The 24,910-nt window shown below is 41.4% G+C and overlaps 1 protein-coding gene across 1 annotated transcript in view; it reads right to left on the reverse strand.

Annotated features, from left to right (window-relative positions):
- Positions 1–24,910, reverse strand: part of LOC144692763 (ubiquitin-conjugating enzyme E2 U-like) — a 61,180-nt gene that overhangs the window by 26,805 nt on the left and 9,465 nt on the right. Inside the window, exons 6-9 of the mRNA XM_078561843.1 lie at positions 12,897–13,026; positions 7,585–7,669; positions 3,481–3,566; positions 1,632–1,719 (exon numbers count right to left, since the gene is read on the reverse strand). Of these exons, the coding sequence (XP_078417969.1) occupies positions 1,632–1,719; positions 3,481–3,566; positions 7,585–7,669; positions 12,897–13,026 (389 nt within the window). The remainder of the gene's footprint in view (positions 1–1,631; positions 1,720–3,480; positions 3,567–7,584; positions 7,670–12,896; positions 13,027–24,910) is intronic.

Genomic DNA, 24,910 nt, shown 5'->3' on the forward strand with positions numbered 1-24,910 from the left:
GCTGTAACAAAAATTATGCAATTGATAGCTACTCCATAGCAAACGAGAGTGCAAAGAAAATTGAGCTGTGGGAGTGTGGTGATATTAATGTTATTAATTACACTTGTTTAGGGCATTTGATCCCCACACTTGTTGTCGAGTTCCATTGTTGCTTCCTTTTTTTTCTCACTGTTATCCTGTCGCTCTCCTGCCCCAATGCCCTCCTGATCTTCCACTTTTATTTTAATCCCTCATTCTATTACTTCATTACGCAGTGATAATCTGAGATCGTTTAATGAGATTACAATTACATTGTAGAGTCCCATTGGAGTAGTAAAACAGTGGAAGCAGTGATTCAACATGCCTATCATAGTCTCCACTGTGCTTTGGATGGCGCTACCAGCTTTATTATACTGCTGAGGGAGGTGATGTACCTAATTCGCCATTGCTCGATGGCAGTTTACTTGGTCCAAAGTCTTTAGGACAACTAGGTTGAATAAAGAGATGAGGTAAACTAGAAAATATTGATTGCACAATACTAAGCAATGGAGTTCTTTTTGAGATCAGAAGAGGTAGTGAGTCCAAGAATGTCAATTCAGATTGGAGCCTTCAAAAGTAAGAGATGGCAGTTTCTGAAGCATTTTTGAGAAGCATGAAGAAATCAAAATTTCCTCAGGAGATTCTGCTAATATCATAATCCCAGTGGATTTTACCAGAAGACAGAAGGGATTCAATTGCACTAGGATTCCATCAATTACAGAATGTTTTAATCAGTCCTTTAAGGAATGGATAATGCGTGGAGATGATGGTGGTATGGAATGGAAACAAATTAGGTACTATACAAATGCAACTCCACTTCTTTCCTACATGTTATATTTGGCTGTATATAGTGATTTAAATGAGGGAGGAAAGTGGTTTGAGGAAACTGGTTAGTTTGTGGTGGTATATACAAGGCTTCATATAAATACTAGCATATGAGGGTAGATAATGCTTTCTTGGTGTCATGCCATGAGGACAGAAGCTCCTGAAGCTTTGTGTGTCCTTGCATCCAAATGAGCTATTTCACTCAATAATGAGATTAGATCATTTAAATATTTTTGTCATACTCCTGCCATGTTGTGCACAACACGCTGTGTGCCATGTTAGTCACAGACAGAATGACTGTTAGCTGCAGCCAATGAAGAATTGCTAAATGCCCCACCAATAATACTGTTTTTTTTTCCTGAAGATGGAGCTCAGGTTTGGCTGTTGGAAGCCAAAAAATCCCCACAAGAGCAGGAAGGAAAGATGGAAATATATCAAGCTGAGGATTGTTCAGCAGCATTTTTTGTTCCATTTTCAGTTAGGCCTTCTTTGAAGCATCCAGTCCATTTATGAGACTTCAGACAGTTTTTGCAAAGGCTTCTAATGTTTTTGGTGTTTTCTGCTTTCATTGCTCCCACAATTAAAACATTGGATGTGAAGTAACCTTCAGGCCAGTGTTCACAATGGTATGGGTCCCTTGCAGCTAAAATACAACAATGTTTCAGGCAGTATCATTAATCCCATAATACCCTGGCTTTAATATATAATACTGGCAGTCTATATAACCTCCTGTGGGTGTGTACCTGTACGGTCAGGTGCTAAGTTATTGAACTCAGATGAATACGCACTCTTTATTCTGTGCTTCAATCTCTTTCTGTAAGTCCTCTTTTCCCAGTCCATTATATAATGCTTGAAGATTGGGATAGGTCACTGGCACTGTAACAAAGGTGCAAATAAAATCACTGATTTGTTTTTTCAGCATACCATTTACTGATTTAACAAATTGGAGAACTATAATTCATTTCTCTTGAAGAGCAGCTTTCTGAATGGGTGCATAAGAGGATGGAATTTCTTATGCAGCATAATAAAGTAGGCATTGTGGAGTGTTGGGAAGACCTTTCAACATTCAAAAATTAAAACTCGATAACATAACTTCTTTGCCTGCCTTCCCTTTCCAGTACAAAAGTGTTGCAAAAACAGAAATTGCTGAAATACTCAACAGGTCAGGCAGCATCTATAGAGAGGGAAGCAGTTAATGTTTCAAGTGATGACCTTTCATCAGAACTGGGAAACATTAGAAATGTACTGGTTTTAAGGAAGAAAGGTGCAAAAAACAAAAGAGACAGTCTGCTATAGGGTCGAAGGCAGGAGAGATTAAATGACAAAAGGGTTGGTGGTGCAAGGCCAATGTAATAGGAAAAGTAAAGAAACAAAAGATGTGTCTGGAAGAGGTGGGAATGCGGAATAATGAACAGCTGCATTCTGAAAGTACAAAAACAAGGAGAAAAACAAGAGAGTAAAACAAAATCCAACTAAGAAAAGGAAACAAAATGGGGGCAGAGGTTATTGTCTGACATTGTTGATCTTAATATTGAGCATGGAAGGTTACAAAGTACCCAGTCAAAAGGAGAGGCACTATTCCTTGAGCTTACATTGAGCTTCATTGGAACATTTCAGGAGGCCAAGGACAGTGGGGTCAGTGGGGGGCAAAGTGGAGAATTAAAACGGCAAGTGACAGGAAACTCAGGATCATCTTTGTGGACTGAATGGACGTGTTTGCAATGCAGTTACCCAATCTGCGTTTGGTCTCTCTAATGTAGAGCAGGTCACATTGTGAGCAACGAATACAGTATACTAAAAAGAGATACATGTAAATCACTGTTTCACCTGGAAGGAATTTTTGGAGCCTTGGATGCTGAGAAGGGAGGAGATAAACAAGAGGTGATATTTTCTACTGGCAAAATTTTAAATGAGATTTATTTACACATACAAATCACCTTGGTGTCTTGTACCTATGAAAGAAAACTCAAACTAACCAAATATTCAAAAAATCACATTAGTTTGGATCTATTCTGTTATGATTTATCTGAACATATTACATCCTTCTAATTAGGTCATAGGAGCTTTTTGGTATCTGGATTATCAGCAATGCAAAATGGAACAGGCACAAATGAAAACGAACTGGTAGGGGCAGAACAACAGGTTTTTGCAAAAGCAATATATTGTGAATGTTGGAAATCTGAAATAAAAATAGAAAACACTAGAAATATTGGAATTATGCCCCAAAAACAGGTGCATTGTCTAACAATTTAGCCTTGAGATAGCCTGAATGGTATATTATAAGTAGTTTTGAAACCCTTCCTGTGGAACCAAGAGAATCAGGAATGAGTGCTCCATCAATTCCACAGGCTTTGCAATAACCCTTCCCCTTCAAAGCTCATTCTGACCTTCCCTTCCAGAACGTACTTAGAACTTAGCTTTGCACTGTTTAGCCACATTAATTGGAGACTAGGCTTAAACCTGCCCCAAACTCATTACAGGTTGAACCCTTATAAACAGCAGACAAAGTCTAGGCTGAATTCAAGTGCAAGCCATAAATGTATAAGGAAACATACTATCCCACTACACCACCCAATTCCATGATACATTTTCTTAATGTGAGTAGGAGGAGGCAACTGAATGGGTGTATTACTGTACTTTGATCTTTGCAGCTCTCAATTGCTTTCGTTGTGGCAATTTCACTCCAGGCCTTGTGATAATCATCAAAAGCGATCCTTTTAATTCTATAATGAAGCATAATTATTCATGTTAATTGTATGAAAAGCTTACCCACTCTCCTACATGTACACACATTATTAAAATGGTGCATTTTGCACACAAATGGTAACAGATGAGGATAAAAAAATCTAGCTTGGTAATGCTTTTATGATTGATCAAAAGGTGAATCCTCACAGAAATGCTCATGTAAAAAAAAGACATCCAAAGGCAACCAAAAAATAGGAATCTGGCAGACTTGGGCAGACAGAAGTTGCAGAACACAAATCTCTTTTTCTTTGACTCTTTCTAATTTTTATCCCCTTCTGAATACACTGATCCATGATTGGTTCCTAGTCACCAGTAGCACTCCAGTAACCCAGCCAAGCAGCCATTCTTCAAGTGTGATCCTTGACGATGAACAGCAGGTTTTCAGTGGGGTTGGAGGTAGGGTGTCCAAAGGCACAGTTAAAAGGAGGAGTTCCAGGGGGGCTTTTGAAGGCAGAGGGAGAGGCAGTGCTTTGGACATTATGACTCAATGATCAGTCTCCAATGGAGAAACAGAGAGAGTGAGGAACAAGCAACGATACAGAGGCAGAGGAGTAGAGAGATGTTGGTGCAAAACAATGAAGAGATTTGAAGGCGTGAATCAAGGTCTTCAAATTGAAATGCAGGGCCCAGGAGGTTGGCGGAAGTGATGATTAAGAGAAGTGTGGAGAAAGAAATATGGTCCCAAAAGAAAGGACAGCTGGAATACAAGAGAGGACAAATTGGACATTGAGCAGTTTACCCCTATCCCCTTGAGATCACCTAAATCACAGCAACCATGGTTTGAACTTCCTGGTCTGTATGCCTAAATTCCACGCTATACTATATTTATCCACTGGGTCACCAGAGAAGCTTCTATTGAGATTTTATTTTTAAAACCAAAAACAGAAAATGCAGAGCATGAGTGAAATTAATTGTTTTCAATTGTCTCTTTAATGCCATGAATTAGCTGAGTCATATAGCAATACAATATTGGGAGGCTGATTCTGCACACAATTGGTTTCTCAATTTTAGATGGTAGTCTGACAAAGTTTCAATAAGAGGAAGGAAAGGGAAATCAGAAGGGTCCGCACAGGCAGCCCTCTTACACCTTTTAGTGGCTCATTTTAGAACTGCATTTACCGAGGGAGAAGATTAAATTGGTTCCTTGCCTTCTTGGTTGGGAGATTAAAAAAAAAATCCATCTTCTTTTGAAAAAGATACATTTTACCAATGGCTTAATAGTTAAATGCACGACTTGGTGTGGCATTAAGCAGTACAGACAAGGAAGGTCCCAAGTGCCCCAGATGTTGAATCATTGAAATTGCACCCAAATTTTGGTGCTTAAAGGGTTAACACACACAAATTCCAATGATTATTCTATTTCCCACAGATCACAACTAACCCTAAGCAACAATTTAAATGGAGGATGAGAATGCAGAAGGAGTCTGAAAGGCCTGCTAACTGTTAGCATTGGATGAAATTTGAGATATTTAAGGAAAAGCCATTGAGCATTTGTTTTAACAAACAGATGGAGGCACTCTTCAGGAGATTTTGAAAATGATATCATATGTAAAGCTAACAGTATACTGATCACACAGGTGTGTAGTTCTGAAAAGATTATTGAGGAATTGATACTGAAATCAAACAAAGTTTAAATAAATACCAGGCTCTACTTCAACCAAACAAAGTTTAGTCAATCTTCCTAACATTCAAGTGAGGAAAATTTCAACATATTGTATTCATTCCTTTCTAAAGGGGAGTAGATGAACATTAGATTGAAAACGGGTCATATTTTGCTGTAGAAATAATGGTGAGGTTAACAGAGCTCACTGTTATTGAAGTGTAAATTGTACAGCAACATCTGGTGTCCACATGTGCAGCTAAACATAGAAATCAGTAAGTTGCTGCCCAAGGTGCCCTGCCTCTCCAGAAGCTTGCTGAGAGACATAAGATTAAAATTTATGCATGGATATGAAATTGGGTTACTTACATGATAGATACCCACCAAATGAGACAGAAAAAATTGGGGCTTGTCCAATCCAGAACAAGTAAATTATTAATGCTTAATTGCTACGAAACAACCTCTCTGGCACTGAAAAATCATTTTTACCAAGTGTGGAGTCACTTTCCTTCAAATTTTAAGTATTGTTGGAGGTTAGAATTTTAAAAAATGCTTTTTCTTTCTGTCCCTTTTACTTCTCTCTTGAACACATTTTTCTGCCTTTTATTTTGCTTTCTTTACCTGATTTGACATTGAATTAAATATTCTAACCTACACTTCCTAGTTCAGACTCTGTGCTCCTCATTAACAATTCTTCAATTTGATTGTTTAGGGAGAAGCACAGTTGCTTGACCCTTTCACACAGTTCCCAGACCCCCTAAAGAGGAAGCTGTGCTGAAATGGCTTTGTAATCACAGAAAGTTCCAGTGCAAATCCCGTAGAGTATTTGTGGTGAATGTAATAAATGACTGCTGCCATTAATTTGCTGCTGACTACAACATTTAGCCCATTGTAGTTGATGGGGCAACAGATAGTGTGCAACTATTGCTTCCATGATCCTGTGCTAGGGAGGGGAAATCCTACTCCTGTAATGATTGCTATCCAATAACCTGTGCTAAGGGCAGACAATTGGACATCAGAGGATAATGAGAGATCTAGGTTGGCTGTGATGTCTTTCACAGTCAAATAACATGGAAACACTCATTGTGTGGACTCAACACGAAGAATAATCAAAAACAGAATTACCTGGAAAAACTCAGCAGGTCTGGCACTATGCTGCCAGACCTGCTGAGTTTTTCCAGGTAATTCTGTTTTTGTTTTGGATGTCCAGCATCCGCAGTAGTTTTTTTGTTTTTACCGAAGAATAATCACTTGCTTGAGATAAGAGAAGGTTTTTGATGCATGTGAATTGTGATTCAGTGCCTTCAAGAGATGAGAGAAAATTAAACAAAACAACAGAATTGAAAGTTATAAGGAGATCAAATGGCCATTGAAATCTTTGACTCCAGTTTTATAACAATTGAAGTGTCTTCTGTTAGACTGATATCGTATTTTTGTCAGATTACTTTTAAGGCTCATAAATTTAACAAGTTTATCTTCTTAAAAGTTTAACCTGTAGTTACCCATCTGTGTTAAGCTATGGAATGCATCAAGGCAACCGGAGGTTCAAATTATACATGATTTGTTGGAAGGAGTGGTCTTGCAGTACTGAACGGCCAGCAACACCAATTAATTGTTTGTTTATCCATGACATGTTGCCAAATTGGTCCAATCATTTATATGTAGCTCACTGATGATTGTCAAGATTTGGCACTACAGGGAACCAGCTGTTTCCATTAACACAGCTATCTGTCTTAACACAGGTATCTGGCTTTCTGATGGCCTTGAACAAAACCACTCATCCTTGGTCACCAGCAGGTAGGTGTGGCAGAACTTTCACGTGTTTGGTGACATATGGTATGTAGCAATCCACTCTGTATCTACCGCTCTCCCTGGGAAGTCTTCTTTCATCTTGTTCAAATTATAACACTTCAAAATCAACTTGCAGCATTAAAATGAACTTGATCTCCAAAAACCACAGAACTCTAATTTCCATGGTTGCTCCCATCAGTTTATGTTGTAAGAGTTCCTATTTATCTCCCTTTTTTCAGCTCTTCTTCTCTTGCTGACATCTTGTAAATATTTCAATTGCAGTCAGCTTCTCACTGAATTAATTCAGATATTTTAGTTTCATTTAAGCATCACTTATTGTATGTTATAAACAAATTCAAGAACATTTATATTTTTTTTAATGTGGAAGACGAAAAAAATGACAAAACTCAGGACAAAATCTTACTACAAAATGGGAGATTTAAAATATGAATCCAGAGGGTTCTGGCGGTTGCCATAAAATATGCTACCCACCAGCGTCCTCATTTCATCAAAGCTATCATATTTACAATAGTTAAACTGAGTTGTGCGGGTCTAGAATATCCAAATGTTGTTTATGAACAGCTGGATTCTATTTATCTACTCACGTTAGTGGCTTCCTGTGAGGTAATGTGGAAACTTGCTCTTGAAAACGGGCCACAGGAAAACTCCTAACTGCTAACTTTTCTCCAGCTGTTGAAGGGCAAAAGCAAACTTGAGACACTCCAGTACCCATACAAGGAACCAACGGTATCACATTGTATTTCTTATGCGACTAAATTGAGCTGTCAGATTAAAAGCCTCAAATTCCCCCTTTCAGCATACTGATTGTGAAGTCTGTGACACTATTGAGGAGTAGGTCTATAATAGCCAGATGCAGTATACATATTTTATATCAGAATATTACCTCTGATGTGTAAATTCATCCTGTCATAATTGCATTCCTTCCATATATTTTATAGCTTTTTGCAGAACCCACCCCCATCCCCCTTCCCTCGGCAATTTCCTCCTATTTCGTTCTCAGATGTCGATGGCTATTCTTCCACATCACTAACACTTCGCCAATACCTGCTGACAAGACCGTTCTTCAAGCATGAGCCTAGAGTGTAAATGTCAGCAAGCAATTTTACCAAGGGGAAACATCACAACCAAGCCTAAGCGTGTCCACGTACACCTACTTTCCAACAGGAGCCACTGGATAAGGATCAAGGGTGGAAAACATGGATGGTGGCTGATTTTCTATCCTCCCTAGCCCAATGCTGTTGAAACTAACTGCTGCCCCCAGCTGAGAGTATGGATCAAGCCAGAGATTTTTAGTGTCTTCTATCCATTCCCGTCTCCCTTATAAAGCCCCAGTGTTTTCTCACTCAAGTCCAAGGGTCAGAAGTTTCAGCATAACTGGCACAGCCATCCATTGCCAGGTCTGCCTTGGATGCAATTCTCTTCCTTAAGCCCCTCTCCACTGCCTTGTTTGCTTCATATCAGGTGAAAGAAACTCATGGATTTCTTTGTTACCAAGGTAGCAACCATCCATTCAGCTTTTTGTGCTGCTTTTCCCCTTCCTCTTGTCTACTCAGCCGAACCTTATTCTGGGCCTCCTCCCACTCTAGCCCTGAAAGCCCAATGCTCTCTAGCTTCTCTCCCTTCTACCCCTTTCCTCTCTTCAAACTCATTTTAAGACTGACCCCTTGCTGAAGAAAAATGCGTTAGGTGGCGGAATCAGGTTGGAGATGGCGAAAAGAATTGAATATGGAGGCTGGTGGGTGGAAGGCAAGAATAAGGTGGATCCTATCACTGTACAGGGGAGGGTGGGAAGAGTAGAAGCATGGGCAATGGAATGGTAGCAATTAAGGATCCTGTCCAGAATGTAGAAGAGTCCTTGGCTGAGGAACAGGGGGACGCTTTGGAAAATCTGGTGTGGAAGGTGGCAAAATCATGACACTTCTAATGGGCACAGAGAAATGGGAGAAAGGAATGGAGTCTTCTTTGGAAATGAGAGGGAAAAGTTTAACCAGGGAGTTGTAGGAATTGATTGGCTTGTAATCGATATTATTGGAATGAACATCCTCAAATTTAGAGCGAGAGAGAGAATTTAAGGAAAACAAGAAAGAGTCAGTGAAGAACCATATGAAAGGTAAGAATTCGACAGGGAGAATTTGAAGTAGTTAATGAAATTTCTAGCTCAGGGCGTGAACAGGAAGCAACACTGATATACTCATATATTTGAATCAAAGATCCCATTTGTTTTTATATATTAATACTTGTGAGAAACATTTTCTTTTTTCCCTATCAATTTTCTTTCCTTCTCTCCTGAAGTCATTCCACTACTTCTCCCAAGTGGTAATTCTTGATGATGATTATGAATAGTGTTCACTCTTGTAGACACCATCCCAAATCCCATTTGTCCAGAGGTGCACACTTGCACATTTTCCCAGTTGGGGACCTCTGTGATCAGCAGAAAAACTCTGGCCCAGCTAATAAAAGTGAACTCAGGATCAATCCTGGGACCTTGCTGGCCAATCTAGATCAGTTTCACACATCACCATAGCTACAAGCTGCTTTTTTCCATTTTTAAAAAAAGTCCCTAATTCACAATTCAGAAATGAACTTTCTTCCCTTAATTCAGCTCTTCTTTTAAATTCATTCTTGGGATATGGGCATCGCTAGCTGGGCCAGCATTTATTGACGATCATTAACTGTCCTTTAGAAGATGGTGGTGAGCTGCCTTCTTGAACCACTGCAGTCCATGTGGTGTTGGTACACCCACAGTGCTGTTAAGGAGGGAGTTCCAGGATTTTGACCCAGCGACAGTGAAGGAACGGCGATATATTTCCAAGTCCTGGCGGTGCGTGGCTTGGAGGAGAACTTGCAAGTGGTGGTGTTCCCACCTGCCTGCTGCCCTTGTCCTTCTAGATGGTAGTGGTCGTGGGTTTGGAAGGTGCTGCCTAAGGAGGCTTGGTGAGTTTCTGCAGTGCATCTTGTGGATGCTACTGTGCATCGGTGGTGGAGGGAGTGAATGTTTGTGGATGGGGTGCCAACCAAGTGGGCTGCTTGTCCCTGACAGTGTCAAGCTTCTTAAGTGTTGTAGGAGCTGCACTCATCCAGGCAAGTGGAGAGTATTCCATCACACTCCTGACTCGTGCTTTGTAGATGGTGGACAGGCTTTGGGGTGTCAGGAGGTGAGTTACTTGTTGCAGGATTCCTAGCCTCTGACCTGCTCTTGTAGGCACAGTATTTGTGTGGCTGGTCCAGTTCAGTTTCTGGTCAATGGTAACCCCCAGTTTGTTGATAGTGGGGTATCAGCAATAGTAATGCATTGAATGTCAAGGGCAATGGTTAAATTCTCTCTTATTGGAGATGGTCATTGCCTGGCACTTGTGTGGCATGAATGATATTTGCCACTTGTCAGCCCAAGCCTGGATATTGTCCAGGTCTTGCTGCATTTGGACATGGACTGCTTCAGTATCTGAGAAGTCACGAATGGTGCTGAACATTGTGCAATCATCAGCAAACACCCCCACTTCTGACCTTATGATGGAAGGAAGGTCATTGATCAAGCGGCTGAAGATGGTTGGGCTTAGGACACTACCCTGAGGAACTCCTGCAGTGATGTCCTGGAACTGAGATGATTGACCTCGAAACAACCACAACCATCTTCCTTTGTGCTAGGTATGACAGCAACCAGCAGAGAGTTTTCCTCCTGATTCCCATTGACCCCAGTTTTGCTAGGGCTCCTTGATGTCACACTAGGTCAAATGCTGTCTTGATGTCAAGGGCAGTCACTCTCACCTCATCTCAGGAGTTCAGCTCTTTTGTCCATGTTTGAACCAAGGCTGTAATGTGGTCAGAAGCTGAGTGACCCTGGCAGAACCCAACTGAGCATCAGTGAGCAGGTTATTGCTAAGCAAGTGCCGCTTGATAGCACTGTTGATGGTCCCTTCCATCACTTTACTGATGATTGAGAGTAGACTGATGGGGTGGTAATTGGCCGGGTTGGATTTGTCCTGCTTTTTACATACAGGACATACCTGGGCAATTTTCCACATTGCTGGGTAGATGCCACTGTTGTAGCTGTAATGGAGCAGCTTGGCTAAGGGTGTGGCAAGTCTGGAGCACAAATCTTCAGTACTATTGCCAGAATATTGTCAGGGCCCATAGCCTTTGCAGTATCCAGTGCCTTCAGCTGTTTCTTGATATCATGTGGAGTGAATCGAACTGGCTGAAGACTGACATCTGTGTCACTGGGGACCTCAGGAGGAGGCCAAGATGGATCATCCACTCGGCACTTCTGGCTGAAGATTGTTGCAAATGCTTCAGCCTTATCTTTTGCACTGATGTGCTGGGCTCCTCCATCATTGAGATTGGGGATATTTGTGGAGCCTCCTCTCCCAGTGAGTTGTTTAATTGTCCACCACCATTCACGACTGGATGTGGCAGGACTGCAAAGCTTAGATCTGATCCATTGGTTGTGGAATCGCTTAGCTCTGTCTACCACTTGCTGCTTATGCTGTTTGGCACACAAATAGTCCTGTGTTATAGCTTCACCAGGTTGACACCTCATTTTTAGGTATGCCTGGTGCTGCTCCTTGCACTCTTCATTGAACCAGGGTTGACCCTTGGCTTGGTGGTAATGGTAGAGTGGTGATATGCCGGGCTGTGAGGTTACAGATTGTGATTGAGTGCAATTCTGTTGCTGCTGATGGCCCACAGTGCTTCATGGATGCCCATCTTGAGTTGCTAGGTCTATTTGAAAGCTATCCTATTTAGTACGGACATAGTGCCATACAACACGTTGGAGGGTATCCTCAATGTGAAGATGGTACTTTGTCTCCACAAGGACTGTGCGGTGGTCACTCCTAATGATACTGTCATGGACAGATGCATCTGCAGCAGGCAGATTGGTGAGGATGAGGTCGAGTTTGTTTTTTCCTCTTGCTGGTTCCCTCACCACTTGCAACAGAACCAGTCTAGCAGCTATGTCCTTTAAGATTCAACCAGGTTGGTCAGTAGTGGTGCTATTGAGCCACTCTTGGTGATGGACATTGAAGTCCCCCACCCAGAGTACATTCTGCACCCTTGCCACCCTCAGTGCTTCCTCCAGGTGGTGTTCAACATGGAGGAGCACTGGCTGAGAGGGGTGGGTATGTGGTAATCAGCAGGAGGTTTCCTTGCCCATGTTTGACCTGATGCCATGAGACTTCATGGGGTCCAGAGTCGATGCTGAGGACTCCCAGGGCAACTCCCTCCTGACTGTATACCACTGTGCCGCCACCTCTGCTGGATCTGTCCTGCCGGTGGGACAGGGATGGTGATGGTGGTGTCTGGGACACTGGGACATTATCTGTAAGGTATGATTCCCTGAGTGTGACTATGTCAGGCTGTTGCTTGACTAGTCTGTGAGACAGCTCTCCCAGTTTTGACACCAGCCCCCAGATGTTAGTAAGGAGGACTCTGCAGGGTCGACAGGACTGAGTTAACCGTTGTCGTTTCTGGTGCCTAGGTTGATGCTGGGAGGTCTGTCTGTGGCTTGCTAGACCATTTCAGAGGGCATTTGAGAGTCAACCACTTCACTGTGGGTCTGGAGTCACATGTAGGCCAGACCAGGTGAGGATGGCAGATTTCCTTCCCTAAAGGACATTAGTGAACCAGATGGGTTTTTGTGACAATCGACAATGGTTTCATGGTCGCCGTTAAGACTTTTAATTCTGGATTTTTATTGGGTTCAAATTCCACCATCTGCCATGGTGGGATTTAAAACCAGGTCCCCAGAACCCAGGTCTCTAGATTACTAGTGCAGCAACAATACCACTATGCCACCGCCTCTAAAATATACAGAAACCTGGTAGGCAGTTATATTTTCACTTTATAAATATTTTCACTACATAAATATTTAAGTGGTTTATGACACTAAAGATCTTACTTTCTTTAAGCTGTCTGCTGGTTCTGACACATTCCAAAATCATTTCTCGATAATGTGATGGGTTCTCCTTCAACATCTCAACAGCTTCCACATTGACCACATTTTCCAGCACTGGATTGGACAACATCACCTAGTTGGAGGTGACAGCACAACTCTGAATTAGGCTCTCTGTAACTAAGAGTTTCAAAACCAAACAGACAAATTAAAATAACAACAGGAAAGGACTGAGCAGTGAATTGACTGATTAAATATCATCCTATCATCCCTGGATTTCAGCTATCAACCCAAGCTAAATTGACAGGGTAAAATTCTTCTTCCCCTGCTGGCTGTTTATTGGGTTATGATCTTCCCATTAGACTATTTAAGGGCAGTATTACAAAATCATACCCCCTTCAACCATCCATAAAAATCCAATTGGCCTCATTGTCCATTAGCAAGAAAGCAAGCAAGCAAGGAAGTAAATCAGACGGGAGTTCTGCTCCTTGTCACAGCCTTCTGGAAAGGACGTGTATGGATGTTGCTTGAAGACAGAACTCTGCAATTCTTCAAACACTCAGTGCCTGGGCATCTATATGAGAAGTTACCACTCTGGCAAGGCACCCACAAGATCTACAGCATTTCTGGAACTCTATTCTAGGATAACAGCTTTTGAAATGTGGGTGTGGTGGAGGATTCTCAGAATCAGCTGAATGGGCAGAAAGTCAAACGAATGGGTTAGATCAAGAGTAGGAGGTCAGAAATCAATAGGGTTACTAAGTACAGTTAAAGAGAGAGAGAAAGATAGCCAAGTACGGACATTGGAATGAAGACCCAACAGCCTTGTCCTGGCAACATTTGAAGGACAAATTGAGGGTAAAAACCAGAAAAGGAAGAAGAAAAGCAGATGTATGGATAGGTAACATTGAGACGTGAACTGAGGGAGGTTTGAAGAAAGCCGGAGAAGAAGGAAGATGATGCCAACAGCCCACTCAGGCTACGGTGACAAGGAATGAATGATTCTAGAATTGATTACTGCTGTCAGGGGAGAAGGGCAGAGAACACTAGAGGAGCGAGGAAAGAAAGCAAAGCTGAAAGAAAATAAGATTCATTTAATTATTTATCATATCTTAAAATCAAACTAAGATCACTGCACCAAACAGAAATTCTATGATATAAAAGGGTATGGGAGAGGGACCAAGTGGATAGATCCTTCAGGGAGCTGGCACAGGTGTGACGGTTCAATTTTTGGACTGTAAAAACTTATGATTCTGTGAAAATGAGTAGATCAAACATAAATTGCAGACAATGGCTCCCTCTGCTGGAATGACTGGATAATTACATGGAAAGATGATATCATACAACAAGGTAAATATATATTACAGAGACAGTAAATTTGAAACACCATAAAATGCTGATAAGAAAATTCTACCTCTGGCTGCAGTTTAATAATGAGGTTATTCTATATTGTCTTAATTCATAATGCTTGCAGATGATAAAGGCAATAATCAGCTGCCACATTCTGCCTTTAGTCTGGATATGAGAAGCAGCCAGTCAAGCATTGTGTCCCTCAATTATGATTTATACAAACCTTACCACATGTCCATACATCTAAAACCCAACAAAATAAAAATACTGGTTAAATTATGAACATATAGAATGTTATTAAAGAACTTAAAAAAAGCAGTTTGTGTTTTACTTTAAACCTTATTTCTATTCCAATCTCAAATGTGAATTGATCCTTCTCCCTATTTCATGTAAGGGGATTGTTTTATTTTCTTTCCTCCACATATTTTCCAGCATTCTCACTTTCACCCTCATTGAGATTAACTGACTTAATACAGACCTAGGAATTGTATCTGGGAACATCTTATAACGCACGTACTCACTGAGACATTTGGAAAAGCTCTGTTCCTTGCCTTCTAGTGTTTATGGTTTGGGATAGACCTGTAGAAGTTCATGATATTCAGTAAACTGTTACTGCTGTGTTTTGTAATGTAACATTATGTGCAGTATACATATCAAGAGGAATCAATTACTGTTGACTGACTCACAATCCTGTCCATGCCATCTCCAATTTGTCCCCTCCTCTCTTGAACGCAAAGTCAAGTTGAACAATGCTTCAAAAGGCTACCTTCTGGTAGCATGCAGGAGTACACAAGCCTGGACTATAAAAGCAGATTTTGCAAACTTACACTCCCAGTGCTGTGCTTTGCATGCTGGCAACACGTATTGGGAATCTGGGCAGAGGTGAGTGGAGGTTAAAATTAATGATCGGGCGATTTTGCGGGGCACCTCGGAATCTGAATCCTCAGCGTGCACTCTTGCCACAGCCTTTAAGTCTCAACAAGATACTGACTATGTAGAGCATCGCAACAGAGCCCAATTCTTTACTCAGCCAAAGTCTGTTAGTTAGTGAACCGTAAGAGGAAGTGTGCTGATTTAACACCTCCCTAATTAATGAGAAACTATTTACATGCACCAGTGCTGCCCAACTGTGATTAGCCAGCTCAACACTGAGCAGACTGAATCTGGGACCTTCTGGTCTATATTCAACAGCACAAGAGCTAGGCTACAGGGGAAAGCACCCTGTACCACCCGACTGTCCCCTTTTCCTCTCTCACTCAGAAATATGGGTCACAGGAGTGTCCCTGCTTTATTAGCATGACTGAAGTGAGTAGATCATTTTCACTCAGCAACAACTTTCATCTGTATCATCAAATATCAAAGTTCCTATGACTGTCCTTGCCCCACTTTATTCTTCATGTGGTAATTTTCCACAGGAATGTCTGTACCCCATTCAGGTATTCTATTTATAAATTTTTGCTGCTTTTTGTTTAAGTGATATTCCCCTATAGTTGTTCATGAGGTTTAAATTTGCTTTCGTAGGTAGTGGAATGATACAACCTTTCAAGAAGTTTTCTGGTTTCTTTTTGTTGGTGAAAGTATGGTTACACAGCCGTAGAACATCATTTTAAGTGTCTTGCAGTTTCTAAAATCTTATCCAGTTCAGGGCCTTTTCCTGATCTGACTTGTGCAATTCGGTTTACAAGATTTTCATGAGTAAATGGCTTGGTGCTAATGTCAAGTTCTTTCTGACATATGCTCAAAAGTATATTTTAAGGGCAGTTCTTGGCCCAACAGCTTTTTAAGGTGATCTTTCCATAGTTGTTTCCTCACTTCTTTATTCGTTCCTTTTAATTTTTGTTTTAGCGTCTTCTTGCATTCAGTTACATGATTGGCTAGTATATGTCTACTGTCCTTAATCCTCATTTGCTCTTTTTAGCTACTGAACTTGCTATAGTAATAATCAGCAGCTTCAACTTGGCCATAGACTTTCTTGAAATATTTTCTCCATGCTCTATTCTAACCTACCTTTGTCATATGACTGTTTCAACTCTTCTCTTGAGCAAGTGGATTTTTTTTTTTATTCATTGGGTGCGAGTGTCACTGACTAGGTCAGCATTTATCGCCCATCCATAATTGCCCTTGTTCAGGGGGGCATTTAAGAGTCAACCACATTGCTGTAAGTCACATGTAGGCCAGACCAGGTGAGGCTGGCAGATTTCCTTCCCTAAAGGACATTAGTGAACCAGGTTTTTATGACAATGGTTTCATAGTCATCAGATTTTTTTTTATTGAATTCAAATTCCACCATCTGCCATTGTGGGATTTGAACCCAGGTCCCCAGAGCATTACCCTGGGTCTCTGGAATACCAGTACAGTGAAAATACCACTATGCCGCCACGTCCCACCATGGATGAGTTTTGATATCAAGGTTCAAGTGATGTGCTTTCTTGGGGATTATTTTTGGTACTGTTTCAGCTATTGATTTTACCAGAATTGAAGCTTCTGATGGTGCTTTGTCTTTTTCATTGCAAAGGTTTGCAAATCTATTTGGGACTTTGATCATAAATTGGTTCTTCATGTTAACTATCCTTATTTGATCTGCTCCAGCATAAATTTCTGCCTGGAACTCGTCTTCTAGTTCTTGGAACCTTTAAACTAAGGCTCTTTTTGCTGTCATAATTCTAAGATCTGATTGAATTGTATGAAGAGTTGTAAGCGTCAACATTCCAGGTCCTGTTTTGTTTTACTTTTTCCAGACAAAGGTGTAATCCAGCTGGGCTTTCTTATCTTTGGGGGTTATTATATCGCTGAAAAGGGAGACAAATTACGGAAGCTTTTCATCTTGCACTCATCAGCTTCGGCAACATCTCTCTTTTCAGCAATTTTCAAGATTCATACATCCAAAATGTCCCTCTTTTCTTTGCAGGTTATTATGTGTAGACCAGAGGTTGAATTCCATGGTACAATCAAAAAGAAATTCTCCATTTCCATTTGTATCATCATGAAATGTAGAGCAAACTATTTCTTTACTCACATTTACTCTTTCTGCATTTGTATCGGTTTCGATAATCAGGCAGTTATGGGGTGGAATGGATTCCTTTATTCTGCATGATTCTTCATACAATTTGAGTACTTCTGGCTTTGTTCATTTGGGCCATAGCAGGTTATTATGGTGACCAATGGGTCCAGAGAATTCTGCAGTGAGTATTCTCCAGTCGATTCCATCTACAGATTGAATGCGTGTGAGCGGAGAAGGAATCCAGTAGCTTCTGCAATTTTTTTATTCAAATCCATTCATCACGAAGATTTCACATCTTCATTCTCATGATAGAGCTGATGTTCCTTGATACAGATGATTTGGGATTCAGATTGCATTGTCATTTCTAATAATTCCTTTTTTGAAAGATATGCATTTAGAATGTGAACGTTGTCTACTTATATGTCACGAGAATAATGCCGGTTTTCCAATTTCTGTTAGCCATAGCCATTTTTCCAGTGTTTTTTTGAAGATTTTGGTTAAAGCATCAGATGCTGCAGGTGCACTGACCTTTAAAGCAGCATTGGGCAATAAAGCAGGGACTGGAATCCTGTTGTTGAGATTTGTACAGTCCATGGTAGGTTCTTTTTATTGATTTGTTACACTTGCAGCTGTGTAACAGCCACCCGCACGTTTGTGGATTTTCCAATGTACAAATGGTACATAAGAACATATCAAAATGATGCTCAGGAAAAGACACCCTGGTTTATCTAGCCTGCCCCATTCAACTGTGATGCTCATACTTCCACTTGCCAGAGCCATGTAATCCCCTGGGAGAGAGAAAAAAGACAATCGAATTTAGGGAATCAGTCTGGAAAATTCCACTCCGATCCCTTTCTTTGATCAAAACTAATCCAGGAGATCACATTGATCCTGAATTATATTACAGGATACCTACCTCTTGGATGATGTAATACCCACTCCAGCTCCATCTTGAAGAAATACAGCAGATCAGCGATTTCTGCCCGGGCCAGCCTGTTTTATTGGTCCACTATTCCCTGGGAAAGAGAAACTACCCAACATCCAACCTGGTTCTTCCCTTGCATAACTTGTAAGTATAACCTCCGTTTAGCTGAATTAATTGGTTCACAAACACAAATCTAATCTCTTCATTATTTTGCAAACCTTCATCACCCCTAAGCCTACGCTTTTCAAAAGTACTGGAAACAGATCCAGCTCTTTTCGTCTGGATGATTCAAATGTTGTGCCCCTTTCTCCTGCACCTTTTCAGAGCTTCAATATCACCAACACACGAGATCAAAGCCGAACACAATACTTCTAATTAAGACCAGACCAAACTTTGTACAAGAGCTAAAGTGTATGCTTTGTTTTACAGTGAATTGTCCTGTGAACACAACTTAAATCCTAGTTTGCTTTAGCTATAGCTTCACAGCATTGATCATGAACCCCTAGAGAGTGAGGCACTAAAACGCCCAGATCTCTCAGGCTTTAGTTCCATTCCCTGTAGGGCATATGCATAATCAGCATTTGATCTGCCCACGCAAGAGGCATAACACTATTCTTGTCTAAACCTGATTTGTCAAACATGAACCCCTTCTTCCAACACCAGATGTGCTTGCAGTAGTCAAAAAACTTCTAGTTTAGGACTTGCGCATATCTTATTATCATCCGCAAATTTTAGGATCATTATCTCAACAGCTACATCTAAATAATTAATGAAACTAGTAAATAGCAAAGGCTCTAACACAGATCCTAGTGATTGGTAACCAAGCAGATCCAAATCCACTGACTAGAACTCTCTGCCTATTGGTACTCAGCCAATTCTCAATCCATTGCAGCAGACTGCTTCTCATTTCACAAAATTCTATCTTGTGAGGTGCCTTATCAAAAGCTTTGTGAAAGTCCAGGTAGACAATGTCTACCACGTTCCCCTCACATCCACCTGGAGCAGGAGATGGCCAGAGTCATGTCCTCAGGAATTATCACAGTTATCTTCTGGCTGTGGAGTGGACCAATCAAATGGCAGAGAAACTAAAAATGATAATTCAGGAGGGATAGCTGTCCAAAGTGTTGGAAAAATCTGAAGAAAACCTGGAGCCTGCTCAAAGAGGAGAAAATATCGAGGCGGGAATTGAAGGGGTGCCGAGTGCATTGTTAGAGCATGGGCACACCTGAGCAGTCCCGATTCCCTCTCCATCCCAGTATCCTTTCCCCCTCCCCCACTCCCCATCTTTCTCTCTCTCTCCTTTCCCCCAATTCCCCACACCCCTCCCTGCCCCTGCCCCTCTCCCCCACTTTAGGTTTGCCAACTCTGGTTGAACATATCCCTGCAGGTTTGATCACCTTCTGCCTCCAACCACCCTGCCTGGTCAAACAACTATGTTTCCATTTCCAATATTTATTACCTAATAGACAAAAGTGCTCAAGGAAAATTTAACAAAAAAACACGGGGTAGGATTTTCGGCGGGTGGGCCCGGTAACGGCTGGGAAATGGTCCACCGCCCACGACCGTTAATTGCCAGCCAGCGTGAAACGCACGCTGAAAGACCCAGCGCTGCCAGGATGGGGGCGGGAGGAGGGTGAGCGCTGAAGTCTACGCAAGTGTGGGGGAGCGCAGAGAGGCAGAGAGCCGCTTCAGGGGGCTGCAGAATTTTAAAAGTGAAAATAAAGGCTTTGAAAATCTTAAAAAGATGTCCCCACATAAGACTCACTCACATGAACATAAACATAAAAATGTTTTGACATAATTTTATTATTTTTAAAAAATGTCAGAAACCTCATCCCGCCCGTGGATGAGGTTTCTTCAAAAATGCAAAGGCCGCCTGGCCGATTCGCCTGCCCAACTGTAACATTGGACGGGCAGCGAAAAATCTCTCTCAACTAATACTTTACTGGCTTTAATAGGCCTCTTAATTGTCGGTGGGCGTGCTGCCGACTCTTGCGTGCGCCTGCTGACCGAAATATCGCGCGAGTGCGCGATGACGTCCGGTCGCTCGCCCAACGTCATTGCGCACTATTTTACACCTGATCAGCTCAGGCCTGTGCCCGCCTGTGGGACGTAAAATTCTGCTCATGATGTGTTTCCATGGCCCTTTGATTTTTCTCCTGGCTTTCCTCTCAGAAGTATCCTGGAGATTCATTTCTGAAGACTTCAAGACAGTCCTGGTGGGTTGGCAGCCCTGCTTCCTCTCGATAAACTAAGCTATTCAAAAATTCTCACTGGTACAAATAGGTTAAAAAACAATCTCAAAACTGGCAATATTTTCAAATTTAATTTGAGGCATGAAGACTTCACACAACTTTCAAATTTAGCAACAGATTGAAATTTATCTTTAGGATGAGACATTAAACCAACATTTCTGTCCTTAGGTGATCAGAAAAGAATAGTGGATTTCTCCCCAATGTTTATCCCTCAATCGACATCACCAAAAATAAATGATCTGGTACTTTCTCACATTGCAGATTGTGGGAGCTTGCTGTGTGCAAATTAGCTGCCATATTTACTACATCGCAACAGTATCGAAGGCCCTTCATTGACTGTAAAGTGCTTTGCAACCACCCAACCCTACCCCCCAAAGTAGGAATTAGTGTGGGGCAGGGTTAGCATTTTCTCTATGCTGCAGAAATTTTGACTGTTGTACAACTTGGTGTTGGATGAGCATCATGGAAGTTACAAGAAACGGTAGAGAGGTATAGTTGGGTGTCAGTGTAAGAAATACCCTATGTTTAGATGATGTTAAGAGGTAGCATTCAGATGAGAAGATCGGTCTTCTGGGGACTCTGGAGTTAATTATGCGTGGGATAGGAGTGGGAAAGTAAGCCATTGGCAGAGATGCATTGGTTGTTTATGGGGTTTTAAGACTAACCACGCAAGAGCAATCCCAATATTATGATCCCTGTCTGAGGTTACCATTAAACAAGCCTGATCCCAGGGTGGAACCCAGCTTGATAGATCCTAACTTTTATTTGTTTGTTTAGATACATGGAGAGGGCTACTGAACAGAGTCACCGGAGTCAGCTAATGAACTTTTAACTTTTATTAAAACAAGAATCCTATATTACAATACTCCTTCACCCACAACTATACCTTTACAGATATATACATATTTGTATGGATAACACAAGTTTCAAAAGCTATCTTATACTTTAATGTTCACAATAAGTACACAGTCCATGTAAACCAATTGCGACCTGTGGTCAGACACTCTGAAACCAAGTGACAGGTGCCACCTCAACCAGACGCTATGGATCTCTTATCAACTCCCCTCAGACTCTTGTCACTGTGAGCTAACCAGTCTCACTGAACTCTGCTTCTCACACAAGGGTTTCCAATCTACACTCTCCAAGAATTCACTTTGGGATATTCTCCCAAACCGTCCTTTCTCTCAGATGCCTTCTGCAAGGGTTCACCTCCAGGGTTTCAAACTCTCCTTCTGACATTCCTCTTCCCTTGGTCACCACATGCATTCAAGCTGCCTTCCACGTACTCTGTCTCTCTGACTCAACCGTCACCAGTACACCACTGATTCACATGGCAATAGCAAAGAGTTACAGACCTTCAGCCGTCTCTTGGACCTTCTGGCCTCTTACAAGCTGTTCTTGCTTTTAATCTGCTTTCTGCAGCTTTTGTCTCTTTAAATCTGAAGCTTGGAGCCTTTCTCTCTGCCCCCACTCTTAACTTCACTTAACAGGACCTTTTCCAGATTCCAGTCTTTCCTCTGACTAGAAGGTCTGCTTGGGACTTTCTCTTGTTCCACTCCGCTGAGTTTTGGGGTCTTTTCTTTAGCTTGGGACTTGCTATCTGTCCCTTTTGCTCCAGTCTCTCTCTGACAGCTACTTTCAACCAATTTTAGCTTGGGGCTGGTTATCTGTCCCTTCTAGGTGGCTTCTGTTTGGCAGCTATCTTCAAGCTGAACTCAAAACTGCTGTTTCTCTGTATGTCTGTGGGAGGACCTACCTCTCTGGACCCCTGTTGCTAGGCAACAGCCCAGTTTCTCTACTCTTGTTTATTTAACTTAGCTGCCACAGTTGTAGAACTCTCATTAGAAATGCAGGCACCTTTTAAAGTGAAATTAAAACTCAAATTTGACCTTTCTTAACACACATATACAGAAATACAAATCAAACAAACTTTAAAGCTAAAACTGATTCCTAACACCTACAAATACCAATATAACTTACTTAAACTATCTCTATTTCTGAACACCATGGAAAGATGATGTAACTCTTTCGAGTACATTCACAGTTCTTGGGTTTTTTTTCCGGGAGTGGGACATGAACCCACAACCTTCTGACTCAAAGGCGAGGGTGGGAAAGATGATGTAGGAGGATCATGTAGTCAACCTTATCAAATGATAGAGGGTGAGGTAACTAAGAGGGATAACAGACAATTGTCGCAGTTACACAGGATGTCCTTTGTAACTTTAGCCATGATATCTTGGTACTGAAAGGAGAGTGGAAGTCTGACTGCAGGGATACAAATAGGGAATCTGGGAAGATGTGTCTTCCAACTGGATGGTGGTGACATGTTGAAAACTGTTAGAAAGAAAGAGGTTAGGTATGGGACTGTAGTTGAAGGATCATGGGTGGTTCTTTTGAGAAGTGGGGTGTTTATGGTGCTCTTACTGTCTGCCTTAAATTTTCTACATTTAATCATATATCTATGTCCCTCATTTAGGTTACTCATATACTGGAAAAAGTTTGTGTCTACCTACTCTGTCTCAAAGCTACATAATTTTAAACACCTCTATCGAATCATGTTGTGATCTCCTTAGTTCTGGGAAATTTAGCACCAATTTTTTTTTTTTTAAGTCTTTGTATATCCTACACCAGGCAGCATCATAATAAATCTGTGCTGTATCTCTCTGGTAATGAATGACTAGGCCAGGCATATGGCAGGGTTATTTGAGCTGGCAATCCACAGAAAAAATAAGTGAAGATGGAAACTGTACCAGGAGAGTTCTTGGGTGGGGGAACAGAGTGATTCGGTGCAAATGAGAGCATCAGAGGCCAAGGCAAAAGAGTTGTTTAGCAGGCCACCGCTGGTAGAGGTGTCAGAACATGTGGAGGGTCAAAGAAAAGTGAGTTAGGAAAAATGAAAAGCATCAATGATGAATTAATGATAGAATAGGAGAAAGAATTTTTAAAAATTTTTACGATGGCAGATGTGGATGTTAAGAGAGGCAGGAAGTAGTCTGAGACAGCCTTGTTGGTGAACAAGACCTTGGAATAGAAAGACCACAAGAAATGGCTAGGTTGAAGGGGTGATCTGGATGTGGGTAGTAGTCATCTTAAGAATGCTCTAGCAAAACTAGGAAGAAGGAACATCAGAAAAAATGGAAAAGTGACTGGGGTTGGGCTTTTCAAAACCGCCCCCCACTAAAAAGTTGAGTCCAGATGTTTAGAAAGGGTGAAATATATTTTGTGAAAAGTGGATTTCATACATATGTGAAATTGATGATTTATAGATTATTAGTTAAATAGTGTGACATACTAGGTACATATTTTGAGTTTTTTTTTAATGCATTAGTTGTACTTAAACCACAACATGTATAGATTATCCTTCAATTGGAGTGTGTCAGGAAGGTGGAGCATTGATTTAAACAGAAAAAATGAAAACTATCTTTCACTAGCCATCCTGTCTTATTTTCTCACAGTCACTTTTCCTCCAGGCTATTCTCAATTCCCTGCTGGCCATCTGCTGCTCAGAGTGGCCTTTATATTGGTGCTGCTGTAGTTTGGATTATATAAAACTGGCATCCATGGGTGGCACCCAGCATATATGCTGCTACATTTGGCTCTCTTATCACAGTGACAGAATCAAGGATCCACGCACAACTAGCTCAGTATAACAGCCCCTCATATGCTTTCTTTATGTGACATGGTTGTCTCTGACGGCTCTGTTGAATAAATGATCAAATGCAACACCCACTGAACATGCAAAAAGCTTCTGTGAATGGGGTTTAAGCTTGCTTCCTCTGACTGAAAGCGTAGATAGTGGCAAAGATAACCAGGACAAACTGGCTACACTTTTGTATGCTATGTTAGGGTCTGGTCAAGGATGGCCTGAGGTATCAATCCACTCACACAGCCATACAAAGTGCTCTTTCCTCGTTACTGATCTGCGTGAACCTTGCCCCAGTCCATGAAGACTTTTGACCAAATTGGCAGAGTCATGAAAACAATAGCAATGCTTTCAGAAACTTTAGGCTGAATCGTAACTCCTAAAAATGGGTGGATTGGAATCTGATTGGAGATTAAAACTCAAGATATCTGAAACAGGAACCCAGCCTGCCCAGAGGCTGGCTGTAGGCAGGAAACACGCAGAAAAAGAATTAAAGATATCCTGCGGTTTTGTGCTTCCAGGATTCCCCACCTCAAAACAGCCCTTACGTGGAGCATGCCTTTGAAGCTAAACTCCGGGCCAATGTATCACTGGCCCCTGCTAAAGGGTCAATAAAAACCAGCATAAGAACCAATTCTGTACTTCAAGCCTCTGCCCTCAGGGTCAAAAAGTGCAGGTTCCAGATGCTACTGAATGCTCAGAGTTTAGCTCATTTAAAGTTGGCAGCTTTGGACACTGGCATGCTATTAATGTAAAGATATCCAGCCATCAGCTCCTATCAGAGGGATGATCTTTAATGCTGTGTGTAACTGATTGTTCATTAGCTGAGTTTGTCTGAATAGGAAA

Source organism: Cetorhinus maximus, chromosome 17 (genome assembly GCF_964194155.1).
Source record: "Cetorhinus maximus chromosome 17, sCetMax3.hap1.1, whole genome shotgun sequence".
Taxonomy (NCBI): Eukaryota; Metazoa; Chordata; class Chondrichthyes; order Lamniformes; family Cetorhinidae; genus Cetorhinus; species Cetorhinus maximus.